Source organism: Strix aluco, chromosome 4 (genome assembly GCF_031877795.1).
Source record: "Strix aluco isolate bStrAlu1 chromosome 4, bStrAlu1.hap1, whole genome shotgun sequence".
NCBI classification, from domain to species: Eukaryota; Metazoa; Chordata; class Aves; order Strigiformes; family Strigidae; genus Strix; species Strix aluco.
Genome location: NC_133934.1, coordinates 12,605,424 through 12,620,371, shown reverse-complemented (window position 1 = coordinate 12,620,371; position 14,948 = coordinate 12,605,424). Strand labels below are relative to the sequence as shown.

At 36.5% G+C, this 14,948-nt stretch overlaps 1 protein-coding gene across 1 annotated transcript in view; it reads left to right on the top strand.

Moving 5' to 3' along the window:
• The window catches only part of SORCS2 (sortilin related VPS10 domain containing receptor 2), a 572,656-nt gene that overhangs the window by 549,161 nt on the left and 8,547 nt on the right, over positions 1 to 14,948 (top strand). Inside the window, exons 21-25 of the mRNA XM_074822047.1 lie at positions 1,140 to 1,263; positions 3,034 to 3,146; positions 4,772 to 4,897; positions 9,590 to 9,689; positions 11,154 to 11,256. Of these exons, the coding sequence (XP_074678148.1) occupies positions 1,140 to 1,263; positions 3,034 to 3,146; positions 4,772 to 4,897; positions 9,590 to 9,689; positions 11,154 to 11,256 (566 nt within the window). The remainder of the gene's footprint in view (positions 1 to 1,139; positions 1,264 to 3,033; positions 3,147 to 4,771; positions 4,898 to 9,589; positions 9,690 to 11,153; positions 11,257 to 14,948) is intronic.

Here is a 14,948-nt window from a genome sequence, read left to right as displayed (position 1 = left end):
AATTCCCCTTTATTGCTAATTATGTGGAAATGGAAATTTCTCTCATAGAGTTGGTTTGTATTTCTAAACTATTTTCTTTGGGGTGCACAAAAATTCATTCTATTTCATTACCTGTGGAAAAAAACTTGTGGAGGGGAATGCATTTGGGATCATAGCATTGGTGAATGATGAAACTTAGATTTATGCACTTCCATGTTGATAATGTGAGTACTGTAAATTTATGTGCTATACAGAAATATATATATTCATTATATAGATAAATATTTTCTGGGAGTCTAAAATAAACTGACATGTCAAAAATAACTGAGATATCTAAAAAGATATCAAAACAGCGAGAGCACTCAGACAATCTAATGGTATTAATTTGGGGATAGAAAATCTGGATAAACATATCCTAGAGCAATAAATATCCAAGTATTTCTATTGGCAATATTTCTTGTCAATCTGGGTTAATTTCTTTTAAGATAATTCTTTCAATAACAGATAAGTAAAATATTTTCTTTATGAGATAGACCAAGTGTGACAGAGGAATGCTTCAGATAAGCACAATGAACTTTCTTCTTGTAAATGTGCTGTCTACCATAATCCCAGCCTGTATCTGTTCATTATTGTTGACTTTGCCATTGCTAGAACAGGCACTGCAGATCAGTGTAGTGTTGTGAAGGGTTTTGTAATTCATACAGATGTGATCAAGGAACAGAGTATTTCAGTTCCATCTTGGAGGTTATGGTGGACTGGTGTACTTCATGGGTCATGCTCTAAATCAACAGAATTAATCCTTTTGACCCTGACATACCCTACATTATTTGAGGCAAATGACTTGCTAGATATGATCTTGTTGGGATTGTTGAGCCTGCCTCAAAATCCATTTATTTCAGTGGGATCTGAATGAAAACCTAATATTCTAATGATTATTCTAAAAGAAATGTTTGCCTCATCTGTCAGCTATTCTGTTTATAAAGGATTCATTTAGGGAAAGAAACATCCTGTATTGAAACTTATAATTGAAGAGTTTGATAAAATGTTGACTGTGTAATTGATGTGAATTTTTGATAATATTTTTAATGACAGTTTCTTCAGACACTGTTCTCATGGTTCTTGCTGAAATTCTATTTTCAATTTTTCCTTGTTTTTTAAAGCCACTCCTTACATTGGAGAGTTTTCTGGTGACAAACTTTGCTGAGACAGGTGACATCAGAGTTACTGTCCAAGCTTCCTGTGGGAGCTCCATGCTTCAGGACTCAAAAGTTGTCCATGTTTTTGGTGAGACATTCCTCTTCTTAATTTTTTTTGTTTCATGAGTACTTGTTTCTTATACCTCTTAAATCAGCCCTGACACCACTGAACCTGTTGTAAAATTATACCTAATGCCGCATTTAATTCTTAAAATTAGAGGGGTGAACTGTCGCTAGGTAACTCTGTGAAGTTGAACAGTGTGATTGTATGGAAGGGTTTTATCCAAAACATTCTGTTTCCTTTGCTTATTTTAAATGTTACTGTGGTTCCCAACTGCTATATGTAGTACTAGTGCTTAAGTAGTATTTTGGCCTATGATTAGAAAGTTTCTTAGAATTTCTAAATAAAGTAGTTTAAATATCTCTGAAAAAAAAAAATTAGTTATATATATGCTCTCAGCATTAAAAACTATGTGAAATAATTGCCTTTTATCTCAATATATCACTGTTCCTTTGATGTTTATCTGAGAGTTTGGATCAAATATAGCTCCGTTGTAATTATTGAATAACCCTTCAGCTCTTGTTTCACATTATGCCCTGGTGTGTTTTGTTGTGTCTTACAATGTGGTGACAAGGCAGAATATACTGTGAAAAATGTAGTGCCGACAGATTATTTACATTTGTATTTGTGCTGTCACATGTGGGAATTCTGATAAGTGAAAAACCTTCTTTTTAATGCAGAACTAAAAGCCTTCAGATATCATGAAATACATAACATGATACATCTCTATTGTCTGTTATTTTTGCTTTTAGCGTACTTATTTACTTAAAATAATGGTAAAAATCACACTCATGCTAAATGGAGCTTTTACAAACCTTCTCCTTTCCTAAGATAAATGGATTTAATGTTTCGGATACCACTTATAAGTACATCCACTTTTTTAGAAATCTTTAGTAGTATAACCCTCTTAAGGGTGACTAGATCAATGACTTTGGCTTTGCAATGCTTCTTCTGCTCTTAGTATTGACCAATCCTGATACCAAGAGCAAGAAAGTACTGGCCATGAGGGAAATAAAGAAACCTTTGGAAAAGAAAACCACATTAAAATACAATTCTGTTGGAAGTGTTGGGGAGGCCAGGTTTGACTCATGAATTCCAGAGGATCTCTTTCTCTGCTTTGCACGAAGTTCCCCAGGTGTTCATCCAAGGAGCCTATAAAGGGAAAGGGAAGATTTTACTGTTTACTGAGGAACAGCCCATTTCCAGTATTTCAGACATTTTTGACAATATCCAAAGAAATGTTGTGGGTGTACCTTGTTTTTATTTTTTTCAAAGAGGGCAGTACTTAGCCTTTGTCATCTCATTTATGTTCTTATTTTTGTAGCTAGTTTATGGAGTATGTAAAGTATTCATTTTACATGAAAAACAGGAACATGTAATGGGCAAAAAACATATGTTTATGATTCAGTGAGAATGAAATCCATTGGCGCATTCCCATTACACATAAAAGAAACTAACCATGTCTGTGTGGTGTATTGTCCTAAGGAAAAATTATTGGGAAGGTTATGACCCCAGAGCATGTATGTAAATCTGCTTTGTTATTTTTTTTCTTCCTACTTTTTTATCTTTAGGCACAAATTAGATGATGTTGATGAAAATACAGAAAGAAATAGAGTGCCTGACAGGACCGTATTCTTGCTCCATGCAAGAGTAGTGGGGTTCCTAGATACTGCTGTGCTGCACAGCAAATAATGCCAAACACATATTTTCAGCTTTTATTTCTACAAAACTGTTTTTGCAACGTGGTTTATTACTTGTTCAAAAATGTTTGGCTGTTTGTTTTGTTTTTTTTTCTAGATCATTTTCATGTTCTTCCTCTGAAGTTTACTAAGCACCTGGACATGTACAACCCCGACATACCAGAGTGGAGGGAAGACATAGGGCGGGTAGTAACACGACTTCTTGCAAAGGTGCTCTTTCAGATTGCTCGTAAAATGTTCCCTCACCAGTTGTAAAGCTTGAAGGTTAAGTTAATGCCTTCTCATTTAGAAAAAAGGAGGCAGAGCAAAATAATAAAGTGAACCTCATGAGCCACATTTCAAACAAGTTTGAGCCTAGTGTTGCTTTTACATGCAGGCTGTAGATGATGATATTGTAGCATAGACAGTTCAGAACTAACACAGCCTAATTGGCAATTAATGCTAAATATTGCTCTCTGGGATTAGGGATAGACATATTGGCAAATACTGCTGACTCCAAAACAGGAAGAGTAGCTTAAATGTGATATATTTAGAAGTTAAGCAAAGGATGCTGTGTAATATAAAAGACATAGTCTTTGTGTAACAGCAAAGCAGAAAGAATTTACAATGTCAGTTGTGTAACTTTGGAAATGCTATATAAGATGTAGACCCACAGTTCGTACAGCTGGTTTTTTAGATCACATTCACAAAAGAAATGTGGATTGGGAGCAGCTGAACCCTGTAGGTTAAATCAAGGACAAAGCCATGCAGCACTGCTGTGAGGTAAGTAAAGAGCACCCCGTGAAAACTGTGAGCTTTAGAGCTGTGCCTTTCAGGTACACATGCTGCAAGCAACCGAGAGCGCACACACTGACTTTTGTGAGGGCAATAGCACTGAGGTGCAGGTTGATAATGTTTTTAAAATACTTGCATTTGAAATCACTTGACTTTTCCTGCATTTGTAGTTGTGCAAATCAGTTCTACAATTTTGACTTTATACCGTTTTCTGCCTTTTTTTAATGGTTCATATCAAATGTCAAATTAATTTCCCTCTTTTATCAACTTAAACCCATTCCATAACCAGTGTCAGTCAAACAAATATTTTACTCCCTTATAAAATAGCCCTTGCATTTTAATAATTGTTAAATGATTTGCAAACACATATGAATGATTTAATGCAATTTCAGAATCTGTTTGAGGAAGGCTACAGGAAGTGCCCAGGGTGTTGTCATTAGAATTGTGTGGCTGTTTTATACATTGGATGGAGGAATTTGGGACTAAAAGCAAAATTTGGTCAAACTATTTTGAAAAGGAATACACTTGACTTTCAGTGGGGGATGAAGGTATTCATTACAATTTCAGGAACTCAATTTAGTGCTCTTAATCTCACCCTGGAAGACTTTTCTCCATCCATCAAACACAGATGGAAAAGTAGCCTCCTTAAGCTAAAGTTAGCTGTAATGAATGTGCCCTTCTAAGTCTACTAAGTGTCTGAATGGCACACAAAGGTTCCTAAATCACATAGGAATTTTTTTTTATGTTACCCTGGAAATGCACAGCCATTGCAGAGTTTTGCTAAAACTGCATACCACTTCATTTTGCTTCTTTCCATGATGCCACTAAATTGCTTTAATGTGATAACAATGCTTAGCTCTTCCAATCTTCAAACAGCAGCTCACATTTCAGTTAATTTATGTTTGGCTTTGTTCATGTTTTAGCTTCTGTTGGAATCCCCTCTAAATATTAAGGATCTGAACACCAAAAACCAAAAGACATGTGTGGAGTTTCCTTATGTATTTTCTATTACATATAAAGGACGCTGTCCTATAATTGGTCATATGCCTTTGTCTTCACAGGAAACCAATATACCCAAAGAAACACTCATGACGGTCGTGAAACCTGGTCTGCCCACAACTGCTGACTTGCATGTGCTACTACCAGCAAACCAACCAAAAAGGAAGAGAAGTGTAACTAGTGATAAGGTAACCAGAGCAATGTATTTCTGGTTAGGACAGTTCCATCCTGTTCTTCAATCAGTGGCTGTACTCTCTTTGTCTTTATGTGAAATTAAAAGGTGCTTCCTAACTATGTGAAGATCTCACTCCCACCTGACAAGAGACATGTAAAAGCTAGCAACAGCTATGACTGCTGTGTTGGACACAGCATAATCTACTGCTTACTGGTATTAGTGTGTTATTCAAGAATAAACAATAATGATCTGTTTTTTAAACAGAAACAACAGTGATGGCATGTCAGTCTATGAAGATCTGGTAGAGCAAAGAGTGTATTTAGAACACTGATATTTCTGAAGAAGGATGAACCATCTCTGCACTGTCTTTAGATTTACATTTCAGGTCAAACAGAAACAGAACCTTAATAGTTGACCTATAACATAAAGAGCATCAAGCAGTAGTTTCTGCCTTTATGAGCAAATGTCCTTTTCAATTGGCAGGAAACAAATATAGTGAACACAGGAATGAAAATCAAACATTAGTTTCTCCCTACTTATTTCCAAACCATATTTCTTCCATAATAAAAGACCTTATGCCAGTTGAAAATCAGAAGACTGACACTTACAATTTATGATATTTGTCCTTTTGCTGTGATAGAGAAGGAACAGATCCCAACACTGTGCCTGTATCTTGCAGTTCAAGTCCTGCCAGTTACAAAGAATCTCAGTGTAAGCTATTGTTAGTTTTGAAAGGCATTTTTGAGACGAGGTCACAGTATCCAAAGAGCTGGAGAAGTAGGTAAAACTAAGCTCTTCCTATTAACACAAAACCAGTAGATTGTGTTTGGAATTGATGGGGCACACTTTGGAAGGTCCAAAGCAGTATGTTGATGTGGAAGTACTCCAACAGGTGTCTTTAAAATGCACAGAGTACAGTGTAAATGTACCAAATTTTCTGCTTTGAGGCAACCCCAAACCCCTACTGCTCTCCCTCTGTTATCACAGTGGGAATTCCTGGAAGTCTGAAATCCTGAATATATTACAGGAAATGGTTAATTTTAATGGGTTGTTTCTTTAGTAGAGAGTCAGTCATGAACTATGGCTTTCAGACGGGCGACTATTACCACTTCAAAATTATTTGTGTCCTTCCACTTCTTGAAGAAGCAAGGTGTAGCCTCTGAAGGAATTTGTTTCGCTTCATTCTGAGCATATATGGAATGGACGTCTTTAATGATTTAAGGGAACTGATGGTGATAGATCATAGGTTGTGCAAACATTTCATTTCAGTTCAAAGTGGTGTTATGCATATTAGTTCCCTTTAAATCTCAAATGTTATATTAGCACTGTGCTTCAAGGCAGCTTAAAGAATATCATCAATTATAATTAATGCTGTTGTAAGGTTTTTTTCATGTTTGTGTCTGAAATATCCTGTGAGTTACTCCAAAGCATAAAGAAGAACAATCACATATTGCAAATGATTTGCGAAAACTTCTGTTCAGTGGGGCTATGGGGAAATTACAGTAGTTTAGCAGGACGCAGTTTCTGTGACAAGTAGTCCTCTGGTAAGACCTTGCAAAGGTTTTCTGAAACTAGAGGAGCACTGAAAGGTGAAAGTAATTGTATAATCTGGAGAATAGATGTACATTTCTGACATTGTTAGGATGTACCAGGTCAGACCAGTGGTAGTTGGGGATTACATGTATGGAAATACCAAATATGGTACAACCTACATTTCGTTGGAGCAGGAACAAAGGGAAACAGGAGCAATTACAGTGACCTGTGTTATTCAGTGATAAGGTACACTAGTATCACACTTCAACACCAATTGTTTTATATAAGACTATAATGCTGTAGAGCCAGACTTCTAGTGTCAGCTGCCTACATTTCTATTTTTGTATTATTGTTAAGGGACACTACTTTAGCTGTTGATATGTGCATATAAATTTGTTGATTTAGAATTGAATGGCATAAATTTTGATAAAATGTGTGTTGTATCGGAATCCATTATGAGTCAGGAAATATCCTGAAAATATAGCCTATGTAAATAAACTTAGAAGCAGTAACTGGCTAACTCAACAGGAAAATACTCATAGTGTCACTGTTACCAGAGTAGAATCTTGAAGGTCTTCATCATGTTTCACTGGAAGGATGTGTTTTGTCATCCTGCTAGTGCCAGTTCTCAAAGTCAGTGTTGTGACACTGTTGTGAAGACTCACCAATGCAAAATGTTTTCTGCACGTTTGGAGGAGGTGTTCCTAAAATCCTTAACTTAGACATACTTATGAAATGTCTTCCCTTAAAGAGAACCTATTTGTTCTTGGCTGAAAACCTTTTAGATTTGGGATGTGATTTCAGAAGGATTGTTAAAGGCAATAATTTGTTCGTTAGGCAGAGAACACCTGCTTGGTGGAGTTTCTATTGGTGTTTTACATGGAGTGTTGTGATGTGATGCTATTTATTAAGCTAGTGATCTGGAATAGGAGTTATTACTGGTAAAAGTAGCCAGCAATAACAAAGATCATAAGTAAGTTGGTAGTGTAATATTAGGAGCCCTTTGAATGATTCTGAAATTTGATTCCATTATGACAAAAGCCCTTTTTCTTTCAAATCTATGCATGTAGAAATAAAAGCTGAGTGTGCCTTAACCTGGTTTTAAGAACACAGCAATTTCAAAATTATTTCATTCTAATCATTGACTCTAGAGGAAGACTCAGTTGCTTAATTTATGCACATCTGTTACATGTCTAATGTCAGGTGGGATGACTCCAGTTGAAAGGGTTAATTAAAGTGCATTTAAACTATAGCCTGGAAAGCAGTGGCTCTGAGGAATATTTGGGGCTCTATCTAGACAAACTACTACATGAAAATTCCCAGTGAGTTACTTTGGCAAAAAGGGCAAGTCAGACATCCAGATGTATAAGTGGGTAAGAGTTTGAATAGAGTCATTATTTTTGCATTCTTATACCACAGTGCAGGAACCATTGTGATCACATCTTCAAATATCAGCATTGGAAAGAACGTAGAAAAAGATGATAGAAAATTCAAATGCTGGTATAAGAACCTTAACTTAGAGAGTCTAGGGAGGAACTCCAAACACTGGATTTGTTTTTTAAAAACTTGAAGAGGTGGCAGCACTGTGCTCAATAAATACCTTGGGACAGAAAAAAAAAAAAAAAAAAAAAACAAAAAACCATGAGTACTGAAACAACCATAAATATAACAGTGAAATAAATAAGCCAGAACCTTTGTCTGGATTCACATGAGGTTCAAATTTTTGACCTGTGGAAGTGTAGTTTGTATAGGCTTGGATGGGAGCCCAGGGGTGGAGAGAGAAATAACGAACAAGTGTTAGTCACTTAAGCAAAAACCAGAGCAAATGTTGGATTCTTCAAACTCCTGCCAGGATAATATGATGTATCCAAAGCTGTGGGGCTCAGTCATTTCATTTACTGGCTGAAAGTCAGATTAGCCTAAAGTACTGGTCCCTCTTGCATTGTATACCATGAACATGTGAATTAACCTGGACTGAGACAAAGTAACTCTATTTCAGTGGTGCCTGCATCATTTTAAAGGCTGCTAATCAGTATAGTTGTCATATCCATTCTCTTTTCAGACTTTGGGCAAAAAGATAAATACTAAGGAGCTATCTGGAGTAGCTGTCTTGTAAAATAACTGAGGCCATGCTCACATCACCCTTATGTTGAGTCATTTACCCACAGGAAAAAGTAATAGTCAGTGGAATGGCTTCAGAAGTTAGATATTCCTCAATATGAGTAAGGATATTTGAATTTCAACTTCTGTACTGTCTCTGTCCATAACATGAGAGAGACTACAGAGATTTCTATCTATTATACTGCAAAGGCTTGTCAAAGATGAGCACCGTAATTGATAATATCATAAAACGAGTTACTCGTGAAGGTTTCATGGATATAAAGCGTATTTCTAATTTGGCATCCTGTGGGAAGTCGTATCCTAAATTATAAGGCATAGAGTATAAAACTAGCTTTGATCTTTTAGAAAATTACTCATGTTGAAGACACAAGCAAGTAGAAGGGAAAATTCAGACAATTTGTCATCTGGGGTTAGGATATGATGGTATATTTAATGGTTCTGCTCCATAAAAATGTGAGAGACCATATTTTACTCTGCTCTATCCACTGGAGAAAAATAGGAGGAATCCTGATTTTTTCCACATGGATGGATGTATATATTTCTACAGAGTATTGTTAAAAATGAGGTATAAATGGAATTCATCCCATTATAGGTAAGGAGATGAGGTAAATTACGATGTGCAGTTCATTATCAAATAGCAGTTACTTTTCATAGCAAGAAATCTAAAGTGACATCACAGGTTTTCTTCTGATAGGTTAGAAGAATGGAGAGTTTTTAATATGGATTATGCACTGTGTGAGTTATGACTAAGGTAAACCAAATAGCGCATGCAAATGACATGCTGTCTGTCACATCCTGGGTAAATGTAAAGGCTTTGGGAAGCAGAAAGAAAGATTTGGCTGTAAAGATTTGACATTTTCAGCTTTTATGGCTTGTGGAGTTTTGCATGATTTTTAAATATGGAATTTCTTTAAGATTTCAGCTCACTGCTGACAAATGTTTTATGAGTTTCTCACCATTTAATGAACCAGAGGTTTTCCTTTTTAGAGCATTGAGTCTCTCAAAGTGGAACAGAGTGCAAGACATCTGAAATTCTCTCTTGTATTTTCAGAGAATAGCGGCTATAAAGCAGGCCTTGAATGCACACAACATCAGTTTCTTTCTGAGGGGAGGATACTGGGTCCTAGTGACTTTAGCTGACTCCAGTTCAGGTAAATATATAAACAAAGCTTCCAACAGACCAACCTTTGGATGCCTGTCTGAGTTCTGATAAGTTAAGGAGAAGTTCTTTGTATCAGTATAGATGTGTACATATACACACATACAGATATATTTACTTGGTACTTGTTAGGTGTAGATACACACATAAATATGTATGTGTATATATATGTATGTAAATGTGTATATACATACACACACACGTATATATGTGTATATTTTCATTTGGTACTTGCTAACAATCACCAAATAAATATTTGTTACATATTTCCATTTTTGTCATACATCATGATTTGTTTCAGAAGGTTCTTGCTTTTTTCTGTGTAACCGTGAGATTAACTAAATACCTATATTATAGAAAACAGTGCTCTGAAGGAAGAGCCAACCAGGCTTCAAAAAAAACATCTGGTGAAGCACTTCGGCTGCCCTGGCTGCCAAGGAAGCAGAGTTTCTTTACTTCAGCCATTAACTCTGCAGATATAACTCCAGGGATCTGGGACATAGCCTTGCATCTCTGCCTTGCAGTGGAAGTCAGTTTGAGATCTTCAAATCAACTGACGTGAAGCTTGCTGTAGGGTCTCCACATAGCTAATCCTGTCCTGAGATAAATTATATGCCTATATGTGTTTAAAACAAATGGAAACAGGGGGTTTGCATGCATTTCCTGCATCTCTGTATTCACTATGTACCTGGAAACTGGTTGAAGAGAGTATGTGTGCATATATGTGTGTGTATTTTGAACAGAAATACGTTAAAAAGATGTTTTAAACAGAAGGTTTAGCTTTGACATGAACCTTGTATTAGAATGTCCTGTAATTTTTGTTTGTGTATCATATCCCATAATATATCCTTCTTTCTTGTTTCAGTGTGTTGTGGGAGAACAGCTTAGCTGACCACAATCAATTTCTGTAAATACTGGTGTGATATTTTATCTGTCGGCTCTCTGTAGAAGACAGAGCTCTTTTATCTGGTCTCTAGTGTATAATCGTGCTGCAGTTTTGCTGTGTTACCTGGTTTAAAGGGCTAACTTTTGTTAGCCAGCAGAAAAGGCTGGGATTGGAAGAAGCCCATGTTCATTCCAGCCTTTACCAATGTACGATCTTAGTTCATCTGTGAATTAATACAGCCCTGCTTTTGCCATGCATGTACTTAGGGTATGTCATCATTTCCTACGATAACTAGATTCTCAGAAAAAAAACCAAACAGTGAGTATGCAAATAATTAAGACCTCGGGGCTTTGGTTTTTGGGTTTTTAATTGGTCCTCTGTCCTTCAGGCACAAGGCACCAATTAATTTTGTGTTGTTGCCTTTTTGAAGAGGCTGAGGATGGAGTGAAAAGAGAAGGTTACACAAATAACAAAAAATGGTTTTGACCTGACAATTAAATAGAAAAGAAAGCCCAAGAATGTGACTGACCTGAAAGAGGACATGCTAAGCTGTCTTATTTTGTATTTCAGACTCTCAGAGGATTGGAGGAGGCAGTGGCTACTGGGCTATTGTGGTTCTCTTTGTTATCTGTCTAGTCGCAGTTGGGGCTTTCATCCTCTACAAGTTCAAAAGGCAAGTAAACCTTAATCAACAACATATACATTTTAAGAATTAGAATTGTCCGCAGATCAGCAAAACAGAGTTTATTTGAAAAGGAGATTTCTTGGAAGAATTGCAAAGAGTCCACTGCTTTGAAAATTATGTTTTTCTGAATTTTTCAGATATCAAGGTACTTCACTGAGGCTTGCTTTCACTTGCTGTGTTCCAAGATAAATAGCAGTGATATGGGAACTATGGAGAGTTTGTTCAGCTTGTCTAAATAATACCATGAAGAAAGAGAGCTGAGCTAAAGTATTATTCCTGATTAATTCCTCTCTCAGTACTCCTAGCAGTTATGAACAAACTAAAGCTATCGGGACAGTGAGTGCATCTGCAATGCTGATTTGCTTAAAAAAAAGTAGTTTTATCAAAATGCATAGCTCTGGAGTTTCTCTTTGCACACATTACATTTGTGATGTAATACTCATACATGAGTGATGGAAACAGATTAGCGTTAATTTGACACTAGAGCATGTTGAGGGAAGAAATAATTCTGAAAATGGCCTTTATGAGAGATGCATTCTCAAAATTGACAGGGGATACCATGCCAGTCTTTGATGGTCTGATAGGTCTTTAGTCTGCAATTTATTTTAATCGTAGCTACTAGGGTGCTGTGCAATTTAAAGAATTTTGGTTTTGTTGACGTGTTTGTGTAATCATTGGCTGTGCTCTTGTTAGTTTGTATCTCTGGAGCATTTAGAAGCTATTGGGTTTGATCATACTGGAAACAAGCCTTCATCATCGTCAAATCCTGATGTCCTCACTCATTGAGGATTCCTACTGATTTGTCTTACTCTTTAAAGATAGATTTTTATTTGAAATAAATGTAAGTTTATAGAAGTGGGTGCGACACTGAGTTTGTGATAGCTGTAAGCATAGGTAGCATTTAAGTAAGAGTTTGTTTAGTTAAAGAGTTTTTAAGTCAATAGAGAAAACCTTTTTTTCCAAGAATCTCTTAATTTTCTTGCTGCAGCACCTGTTTCTTAGAGCTCAGAGTGGCTGATTGCTCTAAAGGACAAAGCACAGAATGCCGTATCAGACTGTCTACAACTGAATAAAAATTCATTTCATTATTTTAGGTGCCTGCAGCAAGGAAAAGCATAAAAATGGTTGATGTGATGTAATTATATTATTTCAGCAGCAATACATGGAGGATTTGCTGACTGTAGTGTGGGATCATAAAGCTTGCTTGTGTTATCTTTCGAAAGCTGTATGATTTATATCTTTTATTAGCTCTTAAATGAGAACAATTAAATAACAGACACAATTACTGCATGGAAAAACTATAAAATATTCAAGAAAGGGAGAAAAAAAATTATTTTCTTTGAGTTCTTTCTAAAATGCCCAATGAACCATTGCTTTATAAATAGAGCTTTTATTAAGGAGGAAACTATAGTACAATTTGCAGATTGCGAACTTTAATGTCTCTCACACTTCGATTTATAATTTGTGAAAATAATTTTCATTTAAATTTTGTGGGGGTTTAATTTAGGTGCAAGTGAGGAGAACTGTGAGATATATTCAAATGTTTCTCAGTAGCCTGAAAACTGCTGTTGGCATTGATGGATGACCATGCGGTAGTATTCAATTTTAGTCCGTATCATATCTGTTTCTGATATATTTGACAGAATTATTTCTAAATATTCCTGCTAAGCTTTTCCAAGATGACAATTTTTTTTGGTTGCATCCTTCATTTGCAATTTGATCTTCAGAGAATATTGAGTGTCTAATTGGTGCTATGTTTGAAAAATCACTTTTTCTCCATGTGCTCCCTGTGAACTCCTCTCCCACCCAAATCTTTAATCCCTTAAAAAAAGCCTTTCCTGTGTTTATAAAGATGGATGGTGAAATGCTGGATCCCCACGGAATACTTACTTGCAAGTATAGTCACTTTAAAGTCAGTACAGTGAGTATGTAAGTTTACAAACTGGTCCATAGGGACTGAGGCTATGAAACTGAGTGTCCTTTATAGATATAAAGGTTGCAAGTTGTAATGCACAAAGGCAGGCTGTCAATATTATCTGCCTGTATGTTAAAAATTAATTTGCTGGAAGAATGCCGTAGGCAAAAAAAATTGTTCAATTTTAGGAGATAATTTCAGCAGAATAACACTAGGCCATATGGTAACTCAGACAACACATACAAATACAAATATGAATTATTTCCACATAGAAATTACAGACATGTATAAGGTGTTGAAATGTTAATACTGTCCATAATTTTTATGTATGAGTCACAAAATTAAGGAGGAGATGAAAGACATTTGGTGGTGCTTTCCTTTCATTTAAGTAAGTTGATAGTCAGATACTCCCTTCAGAAAAGGGTTAAAACTCATTTTTTCCCCAAGTCACAGAAATGTTTATTAATCTTAGTTTTATCACTATAGTAATTGGGTCTACAGGAATTGCAGTTGGCATTGGGGCTCAGGCAAAGCAGATAATCTGCAAAAGACTGCATGGACATGCCTTGGACTATTCTTTCTCTCTTTCTCTCTCTTTGCCAGCCCAAAGGACAGCTCTTGAGGTTAAGATGGAAAGACTTGCTTGCAGATAAGATGGTGACTGGACTGGCAGGGAGGTTACGGCTTCATATGTGAGAGCATTTCATCCATTTGCAACGAGCAGAGGCACCGTTCAGGACTTGTGATGAAAAGTAAAGAGAAAATAGAGGACTTCTGTGTAGACCATCTTATAGGTTCAATAGAAAATGGAGAAACCTGCACAAACTGCCCAATGGTTCCTGAGTGCTGAAGCCCCTTGTACCCATGCATGGTCACCTGTCCTACCTGCCCAGATTATTTCTGAAGTTAATGTCATAAGAACTTGGATCTTAATTTACACTAATTTTTGTCAGGCAGAATTGAGAGATGAAAGACGGTGTTGACAAGCCATAAGGGTCTAATCTAGTACCTCTTTTTTATGAATCTTTCAAGGCAATCAGGACAGCTATGATAAAACTTGCTGGTCCTGTTTAATTTCCCATTTTCTGAAAACTGCAATACCCAGCACTAAAAACTGGTATCCCTCACAAGAAGTAAATCTCACAAAACTAGTTTGGGGTAGAACAGTAATCTGAAAATAACAATCCTGCATAAGATTCTGTGTCAGATGCCTCATATGCAGAAAACAAACAGAGTGTTTTATTTAGTTAAGTAGCAGGGTAGGGGGAAAACAGAGGCAGATTCATAGAGAGGTACTGGGATTTTGGCTGATTGGTTATATGCATAGTAAAAACCAATGCCATCTCATCACTCCTGAAGGGATGCCCATTAAAAAGAAAAGATTAAAATTGTATGATTTCCCACTACCCTAATCAAAACTAAAATAGTAGTGTCTGCTGGATAATCAGAGCTGTCATGGCTGTCTGGCTAATGATTAGGTGACTGTAGGTTACATCCATTCTGGTTGGCCTAATCCCAGATACTTGAACACTGACTAGGAAGACTGCTCCCCTCTGTTCTTATATGCAGTAAAATTGCAAGCATTTATCATTTCATCTCCTTGCCCTCCCCAACCCCACCCCCACCCCCGTTTTATCTAATGGCCTATTTGTGCATCCAGCCACTTCTCACCAGGAACATGTGCTCAGAAAACTGGTACTGGAGTCCCCAGAGCTTGTGGAGCGACTCCTGGCAATCCTGAGAGGGGTTGGTTGCTTTAGACAAA